Genomic DNA, 11,780 nt, shown 5'->3' with positions numbered 1-11,780 from the left:
GGAATATCGTCCTCAAGGCCTGGTGGGCCAGGATGTGCTCCACTCTCTCCTCCTCCCCCTCCATCTGCTCCCGTGTGCTCTGATCAGATATGTCCCTCTCCAGGAGCTGCAGATTCAGTGCCTTCCTTTGAAATAAATTCTTCTGGGGGAAGGGGCAGCTATTTTGTCTTTAGTGATCATGCTGGGAGGATGAGCATCAGAGAATGACTAGACTTTAATTTAAAACAAACAAAGGTTTTTATTGTGATTTGAGTTAACCTGTACAGAGCAAATTGGTTTTTTCATTTAGCCCACACACATTGTGTTTTGTGACACATTGCAAGCCTTACAATGTAATAGCCAACTTCCTCCCTGTGTTTTCCTTTCTGTTCGTCCGTCTGCCCTATTCCTTCCTACCTTCGGTGCCATATCCTTGAGCAAATCTGCCATTTTGATCTTGTAAAGTTGATTGTTCCACGGAGTGCAAATCTCCCTGGTGGTTTTGTTCACCTAATGGAACGACTATTTAGTTGAAAGTTGACCCTTAGAGGTGAGTTTAGTTTCAGGCCTGAAGGGTGTCTGAGGCATCTGTCTAGGTGTAAGTTATCATCTTTATGGGAACGGATCACTAAGTCTTTTCTTCTGTGAAGCTCCCAACCAAACCCAAATCACTGCCATCGAGTCAGTTCCGACTCACTGAGACCCTGTAAGACAGGATAGAACTGCCTCCGTGGGTTTCTAAGACTGTAACCCTTTATGGGAGTAGAAAGCCTCATCGTTCTCTCTCATTTGCTGGTGGTATCAAACGGTTGACCCCGCAGTTAGCAGCCCACTGAGTAACCACTATACCACAAGGGTTCCTCCCATGAAGCTCAAACAACAACAAAAAAATCACACTAACGGCCATTGAGGCCGTACTGATTCATAGTGATACTATAGGAAGTTAGGACTTCCTCTGAGTTTCTGAGGCTGTAGCTCTTTATGAGAGTAGAAAGCCCCGTCTTCCTCCCAAGGAGCTTCTGCTGGTGGTTCTGACCTTACAGATTGCAGCCCGTCACGTAACCAGTACACCACCAGGGCTCTCCCTATGAAGCTAGGTGAGTTCAAATAGCCAGCATTTTTGTTAACAGCCATTGTACTGCCCAGGCTTCCCCACCCCCACCCCACCCCCAAAGCTTAGATTTCATCAGCATCATGACAGGTTTTATTTTACTAATGCTTTTTACAGATACTGCCTTCTTAAGCTCTGGAAGCCATGGAGGAGCAGTCAGACCCCCTTGCTGCAGAAGAGCCACCGCCTCCTACTGTAGTGGTCTGCAACCATGAAGGACCGCCCGTGGCCCAGCCTGCACCTCTCGTTTTCCTTGACTTGAATGCAGAAGAGCGAATGGAGAGAGGTTATCCAGGGACTTCTGCAGGAGAGGGACCGGGATCTGGTGCCAATGCCACCGCCCATGGGTCTTCACAGGAGCCCAGGAGCCCCTTCATTAATGGGGCGCAGGGGCTTCATGGCACGCTGGAATTCCAGAGGCTTCCACCTTCAAACCACCGTGTGGGACCGATAAGAACAAGGAGGCGGGCTGCCTCCGCTCCCCGCAGGGCAAGGTCTGGAGGGTCTCAGAGGACAGGCAGTGCCAGGTAAATACATGTATGTCACAGGATTAGTACCAGACTGGGAATTATGACAGTGGGGCTCTAGTCATAGCCCTGGTGCCACCTTTGGTAAGCTAGGTAACCTTCTGCACCTTCACTTCCTCATAATTCAGATGGAAATAAAAGTGCTTGCCTTGCCTCCTTCTCAAATTATTGATAAGAACACTACAGTGCTTTGAAAACTAGGAAGGCAGACTTTTTAGAGATGTTTTGTTGGCATCAGTTTTTATGTTTTTAGGTGCCATTAAGTCAGTCCTAACCCATAGTGACACTTGGGCACCACAGAATGAAACAGGGCACAGTTCTGTGCCATCCTGCTGATTGTTCTGTGCCTGAGCCCATTGTTGCAGCCACTGTGTCCATCCATCTCCTTGAGGGCCATCTTCTTTTTCGCTGCCCCTCTACTTTCCTAGTTTCTATAGAGGTTGGCTTTCTAGATCATGTATACCTTATACCAGAAAGTATTTCTTAGTTCACCGCAGTCACCCAAGATGTATTGTTAACTCCCACAAAAGGCTGGGTTTAAAGAAACTGTGAAAAAGTAGGAGTCCTGGTGGGCTGTGGAGTAAGCATTGGGGTACTAAGCTTCCTGCTGTTCCTTGGGAGAAAGAGGACACTTTCTGTTCATATAAAGATTTAAGGTCCTAAAGGACTGTTCTGTTCTGTTCTATAGAGTCACTATGGGTTGGAATCAACTCGATGATGGTTGGTTTGTGTGAAATGTAGAATGTGACTTAAAAAATGTATATGCCTACTCATCATTTCCATCCCCAAGCCAGACAAATTGCTGGGTCACGTTCTGTAAAAGGTATTGACACATGACCCAAAACCAGGAAACTAAAATAGCTCTGAGCAAAAGGATCAGGCTTCAGTGTAGGGTAATAAAATGATGATTGGGTAGAAAAGACAAAGACCAGGCTCGAGTCTGATATTCCTGCTTCATCTTCCAAAGGCAGCATTAAACTGTTGGAAATTGGTTGATCTGCGTGACTAGGATTTATCTTCATCCTGCTGTGATTTATTCTTGGGAGGGTGAGCCATTGTACTATCAGTCTTATGTCTTGTTGGCTACATAGATCAAGATCATCTCTGGAAGCCTTCTTCCAAGTGAGCAGGACCCAGCCTCCCTTGCCAGCTGACTCTTACCCCGAGGCTAGCAATCCTGCTTCTGAAGACTTGGAGGAGGAGTCAAGTAACTCCGGTTCAGACAGTGACAGCACCACTGCAGAGGATGAAGAGGTTGTCCAAGGAGAGGAACCCAGAGCTGATGTTTTGGGAGGTATTTTTGTCCAATTTTGACATGAAGCCAGAAACAGAGTGTCTAGAAGGCTGTATTTGTGCTGTAATACTTTGTTTTATCTCCCACAAATGTCATAGGGCTTTCCCTGGCTATGGTTCTATAGAAAGAATTTTTTTCTGCCTCATGTTTTTGCTCTTTTAAAACTCATTATATTCATAGCCTATGACCTAGCAATTCTGTTTCTAAGTATACAACCAAGGAAATGAGTCATCAGCTCACATGAATAAGAGTATGGTAGACCTCTTTGTAAGAGTAAAATATCCTGAGAACTACACAAATGCCCATCAGTAGAATAGGTAAGTATTCATTCACACACAAATACTGTACAGCAATGAATCTTAAAAACACAGCAGAGCAAAATACAAAAGTGAAATGTACCTTCTGTGCCTTTCCCTTGGCTTCTGCTGCCTCCAGCAATCCTTAGTGTCTTTTGCCTGGAAGATACATTGTTCTAATCGCGGCTTTCATCGTCTTATGGTATTCTTTGTGTCTCTTTCCTCTTTATAAAGGGAGCCTGGACTAGTGTCCACCCTAGTGGTCTCATCTTGTGTGCTTTTGCAGAGGCATTTCCAAATAAATAGCTGATAATGCCTGGGAAAATTGTCATCCTTTTTGTGGCAGTAGTAGAAATGAAATGCAGCAGTGACCCAGGCTTTCCCCTACGAGCTTCTCATACCTAACTGGAGGAAAGGGCCAGCCCCCACAACTAATCATGGGTTCAGTAAGAGCAATTGTAGGGTTAATTATATGAGACCAGAGGGCAGGAGAGAAGGGGGCGTGAAGGAGGACAAGGGGAGAGGTGGGGGAGGGGGGCCAGGATGAGGGAGAGAGAGCTCTTTATTGCTAACCCAGGCTTATCTTTGGGGGGGGTGTAGCCTCCTAATTACACTATAGGTTATACCAGTGAGAGGGGGACAGTCTAGGGATATACACACAATAGGAAGGGGAGGGATTGAGGGTATACCTCTGACAAGGTGGGCAGATCCTAGATACAGGATGGCAGCCTAACTGGATGTCACCTTGCAGGTTTGACCTGTTCTCTGGATCTCCATGGAAACCATTATCAGTAGGGTGTGAACCCACCTACAATGGACCACATGCCTTCAGGGAGAATATCTCTAAGCATCTGACCTCCCAGCATGTGTTGGCAGATAGCCTCTAATGTTTGGCTTCTCTTTGGGCGAGACAGCTGGGGGGAAAGTGTCTATAATCCCATACCTAACTTTTTTTTTTAACTTTTTATAGTGAATTGGTGAAGGTTTACAGAGCAGCTCATCAGTTTTCCATTCAGTTCATGTACATTTTGTTTCAGCTCATTGATGACAAGCCCTACAATGTAATATCTTTCCTTTTTCCATTCCTTCTTTTCCCTCAACCCTTATGAGCTATGTTCTTGGGTGTAAATGCTGCTCCTTTTATGTCAAATGGGTAATTTGTGTAAGGTTTGTCTTTTATATTCTTGTCTATCCTGTAGCTTCTGGAAATGACCTGGCAGAGCCACCAGGAGGTCCCTCAGCAGAGCCAGAAGTTCTATGTATGGATACAAAAGAGGATCTTCCAAAACAGGTGATGTGAACATCCTTTTAAATAAAAGGTCTTAAGTTTTGTTTTGTTTTTAAATCATTTTATTGGGGTCTCGTACAATTCATCACAATCCATCCATCCATTGTGTCAAGCACATTTGTACATTTATTGCCCTCATCATTCTCACAAACATTTGCTTTCTACTTGAGCCCTTGGTATCAGCTCCTCCTTTTTTCCCCTCTCTCCCTGCTCCCCCCTCCTTCATGAACCCTTGATAATTTATAAATTATTATTACTTTGTCATATCTTACACTGTCTATGTCTCCCTTCACCCACTTTTCTGTTGTCCGTCCCCCTGGGAGGAGGTTATATGTAGATCCCTGTAATCGGTTCCCCCCCTACCCCATCTTCCCTCCACCCTCCCGGTATCACCACTCTCAGCACTGGTACTGGAGGGATCATACGTCTTGGATTCCCTGTGTTTCCAGTTCCTATCTGTACCAGTGTACATCCTCTGGCCTAACCGGATTTGTAAAGTAGAATTGGATCATGATAGTGGGGTCGGATGAGCAAGCATTTAGGAACTAGAGGAAAGTTGTATGTTTCATCATTGCTACACTGCACCCTGACTGGCTCGTCTCCTCCCCGCGAAGGTTGGAGTTTTTTCAGATAAAAAAGACTACAGATTAAAAGGAGTCCCTGGGTTGTACCAATGGTATTGCTAACCAAAAGATGGGGGTTCCAGTCTACCCAGAGATGCCTTACAAGAAAGGCCTGGTGATCTACTTCTTCCAAACCAGCTATTGAAAGCTGTGGAGCACCAATTTTGCTCCAACACACATGGGATCATCACAAATCAGGATTGATTAGAGGACAGCCTATACAACTTGGAGTTTTTCATTATCAGCTCATAGGATTGAATCTTGTTATTATTTATAGTTGCATAGTGTTCTATCACAAGTGACCATGAGAGTTTTGTTTAACAAACTTTTGAAAACATCCTTGGATATATATTTTAGATTTGATACCTAATGCCTAATTGCCCTCTAGTTTAATGGCAAGATAATGCCATTGCCTGTGTCAGCTTCTACTTGTGGCAACAGCTAAGCCTGCTGTTTTCTTCTGTGCTCTCACCAGGGCTTGGTGTCAGCAACACCCAGATAGACCAAGCCAGTAGCATTTCATTCCATTTTCCATGGGGTAAGCGTGCCCTATAGGGCGGATTCAGTAGTAGACAAAAACAATGCTCTCTTCATTTGCATTTCTCTATAAGTGAATTCTTAGTGATCATTTATTTTCTGTAAACTTTTTATATCCTTTTTAAATTTTTCATAGAGTGTTTTTCCCCCTAGTGACTCATATAAACTAAATTATTTCACAGCTACTTACATTTGCCAATGAACGTACAATGGACCCACATTTCATATTGTTAGTTGTTTTAGCTGTTGTCAATTTTTTTGCTTTGGTGTTTGGTTTTGATAACTTTGTTTAAATGGCTTCTTTTCTTCTGGGGGGGAAAAAAAAGAATTTTGTTAGATCAGACAGTTGCTAATTAGCTACTTTTGCTAATGACTTTTGTTACATTTTACTGATTGCCTTCTAGGAAGAATGACAAGTGGCTCAGAGCTCTTGCAATTTTTCTGTAGCCTTCTCTATTGTGTTACTATTTTTGTGTACTTTTGTTAATTGGATAGGGGTACAGGGTCTTCTTCAAAACTGATATTTCATCTTTTCTAATTTGCAGTCTCCCCCAAAGTCAAACCCTCTCCCCACTGCTGAGATTGCGGATGATGAGGATGGAGACACTTGTACAATATGTTTGGAGCAGTGGACCAATGCTGGGGAACACCGGCTCTCAGCCTTGCGTTGTGGCCATCTCTTTGGGTACACGTGCATTTCGAAGTGGCTGAAAGGACAGACACGAAAATGCCCCCAGGTAATAAATGTGGGTAGAACGGTTTATGCTTATAGTCGGCATATTAAGTCAGGAAGACTCCTAGAACTACACTAATTATGTCCCACTGGACTCCTTAGTGCAACAAGAAAGCCAAGCACAGTGACATCGTTGTCCTCTATGCCCGAACCCTGAAAGCTGTGGACACTACTGAGCAGGAGCGCCTGAGAAAGTAAGTGGTGGTGTCAGCTTAGCTGGAGCTTACCCTTTGTATTCCTTAATGGACACCTGAGAAAAAACACTCTCTGACCACTTCTCAGGCTGCCTGGGCCCCTTGACTGGGGGTCTCCCAGTGTGCAGCACATGTTCTGGCCAGTCTTCTGAAGGAGGGGCAATGCTTTGTTTGCTTCCATCCAGCCTTGATAATGAGAGTCTGCCACCCTACTAAAGGGCTTCTGTCTTCTGCTGTTTGTTTTATTAAGCCAACCTCTAACAGCTCTCTACACAGAAGCCTCATGAGTGAAGCTTTGCACATCCAGTGCAGTGGAAGAAATGATCAAGATTTTGAAAGCCCCAGCAAGGTTGCCAGTAACACTACTTTAAAATGTTTTTGTTTTTTTTTTTAATGTTTTTGGTTGAATGAGCAGAGGCCTGAGTTTCTCGCCTTATTAGTGAGACTATCTACAGGCAGAATGAGAGACTCTGCAATGTTTTAAGAGCCTTTGATGTAGTAATTCTACTTCAGACTTTAAAAAATTTTTTCCCCATAAGAAATGGTTATGGCTGTGTGCAAGAATATTTATGAGTTTTCATTTAGCCAAGTGATTAGTTGACTGAGTAAATTGATGTGAGACAATACTATGAATTCATTAAACCTGATCTTAGAGAAGAGCAATATGCAATGTACTTTGGAGTCAGACTGTGCACACAGATTATTAGCAGCACACATACGGTTCTAAGCAGATATTCATAACTCAAGTTCAGTTAAATAGCAACCGGGAAAACCAATCCACTTATAAGTGACCCTGCACAGTTCAAATCCTTATTTAAGGGTCAACTATAAATTTTAGACACACATTTTTAACTGTCCACCCAGTAGGACAGGATAGAACTAACAACTCTTTGGGTTTCCAAGGGCAAATCTTTACATGAGTAGAAAGCTGCTTTCTCCCAAGGAGTAGAGTCCCAACTGCTGACCTTTCGTTAGCAGCCCTGACCCACTGTGCCACCAGGGTTCCCTACAGATACCCACCCCTGTCATCAAAGTGATTCCAACTCGTAGCAACCCTGAATAGGGTTTCCAAGGCTTTGTCAATCGTCACCTGAGCAGACAACCTCCTCTCTCTCCCCCAGCACTGCTGGTGGGTTTGAGTGCCCACCTGTGGTTAGTAGTCCAGTACTTTCTGGATAGCGTGAACAGGTTTTTTTGTGTGAATGAAATTCTCCTTCAATTCCATCTCTTTCTGAGAGATTACCATTCTCCTCACTTAGTGGTTCATTATTCCAAAGAATGATTATATATTTGATCTCTATATAAAATTGTTACATATACATATCTATAAATGTATGGTTTAGAAAGTTTTTACACTATGCAAATGTTATGCGGGATTCTATTTTTCATTTTCTAGTTTGCATTTTTGTGTAGTTTAATGTTCTTAATGTTCTTGTGCTCTAGTTCATATGTTTCCTTTGGGTAATGTTGATCTAATTTTCTTGGTTTCAACAATCTTGTTGAACTCTGAATAGTTTATGGAGTCTGTTGAATATTCCATGAAGATAAATAAGGACAGCATTGTCTGTTTCTTTCTAATTATTTCATTTTTAAAACTCCTGTCTCATTGGACTGGAAGGCTGCCTTTGTAGTTCATATTTTGATGCTGTTTATAGATGCGTACAAATTCTTGATGGTGAATGTGCCCTTTTATTCTGCATCCTTCCTTTCTATGCATGCAAATTCATGCCTTTTGTTTCCATTCTAATGGGTCTTTTGGTTAGCATTTGCCTTTCTGTTTAACTCTTTCTGGTGATAACATTTGAGTATCTGACAGTACAACGAATAGCTTGATTGTTACTGTTTTTTAACTGACAGATAACCTTGGTCTTGTAATATGCCAGCTTACTGTTTTTATAATTTGGCCCTGACTCCAGTCAGTAACAGGAGCCTTGGTGGTTCAGTGGGATAAGCTTTGCACTGCTTAATTGTAAGATCGGCCTTTCAAACCCACCAGCCACTCCGAGTGAAAGAGAGAGGCTACCTGTCTGCTCCCATAAAGATTTACCACCTCGCCTTAGCCAGCAGCTGTAGTATGTCCTATACGGTTACCGTGTGCCAGAATTGGTGGCTGTGGGTTTCAAGCAGTGAGTTGGGCATTTTCAGTCCCCATTCTCCAGTAGGGACCAAGCTGCTGGAGATGATTGCCTGCTTAAACACCGGACTAAGCCCTCGGGTTCCAGAACTTGAACTCTCCATGCTATGTTCTGTGTTATTTTGGACTTAGGCAATTTTCCCCCCTTTAAAAATTGTACTACTATCATAAATTTTCATAGTTACGGTGCCATCTTGATGGGAAGTCTTCAGTGTCCTTCCTAATGCTACCACTTCTTGTGATCCCTGCCCCAGTTCCTTACTGCAGGAACAGAAGATGAGGAAGCAGGCTGAGCTGGAATCAGCACAGTGCCGCCTCCAGCTGCAGGTGCTCAGTGACGAATGCACCAGGCTTCATGGGCAAGTTCGGGTGAGCATGCCCTCCTCTAACAGAATTGTAGGGTAGGAACGAAAAAGGAATCTGACCCTTTTAGGGCCATTTCAGAATCAAATGGGAGTTTCCAGGTGCTTCAGAAGGAAGCATGACCAGCTCTCTGTCTGATTAGGTCCTTTCTCATAGTCTTACACTCTGTAATGAATTCTGTTGTAGTCGGGGGTTTGAGGAAGTTATGAAGACGATGGATCTGTCCTTGCTTACGTCATTTTCTGACCATTGAGGACTTCCAACCTTAGTTAGTATTTTATGAGTCGGTGCTCTCTGTGCTTCAGTTGCTTGTTAAGATACTGTGAAAACTAAGGCAGTTTCCCAGGACTGACGTGAACATTAGAATGTATTTGATATGGAATCATTGTGTTTCAGATCAACGATAGCGCTTGAGGGTAAAGACCAATCTAAAAAGCTTTTCTTTATGAAAACTTCATTTTAGGATCTACAAAATCTCCTTGTATGTCATCAGGATCAAATTATGCAGCTCCCCAAGCATTCCCACGTACATTCGCCAGGATGCCTGCCCTCCAGCCAGAGCCAGGGTCAGCATCAGTACCACTTCCAGAAAACCTTCTCAGTCTCTCACACCGGGAACTGCCGTATCATGGCTCACTGCGAGACCCTGAGCTGCCTGGTGGTCTCACAGCCTTCCCCACAAGCCTCCTTCCTGCCAGGTGAGCAGTCCTGACACCCTCACCTCCATGCTCAGTATCAGACGCCATTCCTTTTTCTCCTCACCCTTTGTGAGGGATCCAGGTCTCACTAGTGAGTAAACATTGACCATATCCCGCCGTCTCACCTTTTCCCATTAGTTCTGTTAATACAGGTACCCTGCTTTGCTAACCAAGAGGGTAGAATTATTGCTAGTACGGTAAAGTGGGCCAAGGTGAGTTATTTGGAAGTGTGGGTTATTGGTGTCTCCCAAGGTGGATGTCAATGACTGTATGTCTCATTAAGCTTATAGATTCATTAGCGTCTGGCAAAGTTTGAGAAAACATGAGCCGAGAGGCAAATGCAAGTCAAAACAAGATTTAATACCTGTTTTCAATAGAGTTCAAATTTACAAATTCCAAAGAATTGGTATTTTGATTAGAGGATACCTGGTGGAATGGCACAGTGGGTCACTGCTCAACTCCTAGCTGAAAGAAATGTTGCCAGCCTACTAGTGAAACCCACTATTGCATTTTATGGCATTTTTAATGAAAGTTTGCATAGCAAATTAGGTTCCTGTTTGAAATTTGCCGTACAATTTGTTCTGTGATATTAGTTTACTTTTCACAGTAAGTCGACATTGTGTTTTGGTTGTTCTGATGCTAGTGCTTTGATTACTTTGTCTCCTAACCTCTTATCCCCTTACTCCTTTGCTTTAGAGAACTGGTGCTAGACCTTTAACGGATCATCATACTCATGGGCAATAGCCTTGATCTGTGTGATTTTGTCTTATTTTGTTAAAAGATGACTACAGGATAGTTTTGGTTCAAGGTTCAAAGACATATTTCAGGGTGAGGGAATCGTCTCGTCTTAACTGGTCCAGCAGGTCTGCACTTTTTAAGAACATGAGTTCTGCTATGCATTTTTCTGTTGTCCTATTAGCAAGTATGATCCGTAGAATAGCCAGGCACCAGTTAGTGCCTCTGGGCCCAGAGTAGATGAGACTGTCGTCATGTTGAAAATCAAGTCTCCTGTTGTTAGTGCTGTCCACACAGTTTTGACTCACAGCAGCCCTAGGTACAACAGAATAAAACACTGCATCCTCACAATTTCTATGTTCGACTCCATTATTACAGCCACCATGTTAATCTATCTCATGAAGGGACCTCATCCCTTTCACTGACCCTCTGCTTTCCTGAGCATAGTGTCCTTTCCCAGGAAATGGCCTTTCCTGGTAACATGTCCAAAGTACCTGAGATGGAGTCTTACCTTCTCCACCTGCCACTGAGATCACTCGTGCATGTTGCAGAGGCTTCTTCCTACTGTCTTCGGCATGTGCGGCCACGTCACCTCGTCTCTAACTTGACAGGGAGGAAGGGGAACCAACATCACCAGCCTAAGGCTGATTCCTTTGAAGCAAAGATTGGACACTCCTCCACCCTCCAACCTTTTGACCAAACTGTCTCTTCCACGGTCTACTGCTCTACTTGATTTGTTACAATGGCCACTCAGTAGTTACTAATAATAAAGTTACGGGTTTTGTTAAGAACGTGACACGTTATGATTTAGGAGTAGAAACGACTCAGAATATAGTTCTCAGCACTGCCTGCAGACACACCTGTACCAAAAGGTCCCTCGGTCCTTGCCTTGATCTGGCAAGTGTTAGAGAGCTCTTTTAGCTCTGCCCAATAAATCTCAATTCTGCCGGTACGCTTCAGCCCTAAGGTCCTCAACTCTAGCTCCTGCACATGCGGTGTCCCACTCCGCCTGCAAGCCTCCTGCTTGAAGGCACTCGGGTCTCAGCTATTGGGCTGGGACGCTCATCTTTCTGTCTCACGCTCTTGGTTATGCGGATGTTCTGTTTTCTGTTGTTTTGGGTGTCACAGGGCTCCATCTCCTGGATCACAGAGATTCGGTGCAAGGGTCTTGGGTTCAAAGGATGTGCTCCACTCCTGGCTCTGTCTTGATGCTGGTGAGGTCCTCTTTTTCCATAACAATTCATACATCAATTGCATCAAGCACATTT

General features: G+C 43.8%; 1 protein-coding gene across 1 annotated transcript in view; it reads left to right on the top strand.

The window, feature by feature from the left end:
* The window catches only part of RFWD3 (ring finger and WD repeat domain 3), a 35,012-nt gene that overhangs the window by 10,151 nt on the left and 13,081 nt on the right, over positions 1–11,780 (top strand). The window contains exons 2-8 of the mRNA XM_013005159.2: positions 1,208–1,617; positions 2,709–2,911; positions 4,407–4,498; positions 6,201–6,392; positions 6,491–6,582; positions 8,971–9,085; positions 9,543–9,777. Coding sequence (XP_012860613.1) covers positions 1,235–1,617; positions 2,709–2,911; positions 4,407–4,498; positions 6,201–6,392; positions 6,491–6,582; positions 8,971–9,085; positions 9,543–9,777 — 1,312 coding nt within the window. The 5' untranslated portion in view covers positions 1,208–1,234. The remainder of the gene's footprint in view (positions 1–1,207; positions 1,618–2,708; positions 2,912–4,406; positions 4,499–6,200; positions 6,393–6,490; positions 6,583–8,970; positions 9,086–9,542; positions 9,778–11,780) is intronic.

Source organism: Echinops telfairi, unplaced genomic scaffold (assembly GCF_000313985.2).
Source record: "Echinops telfairi isolate 266 unplaced genomic scaffold, ASM31398v2 ScPeMD7_2291;HRSCAF=2852, whole genome shotgun sequence".
In the NCBI taxonomy this organism is placed as follows: domain Eukaryota; kingdom Metazoa; phylum Chordata; class Mammalia; order Afrosoricida; family Tenrecidae; genus Echinops; species Echinops telfairi.
The sequence above is the reverse complement of the archived record's forward strand: the minus strand, read 5'-3'. Positions and strand labels throughout refer to the sequence as shown.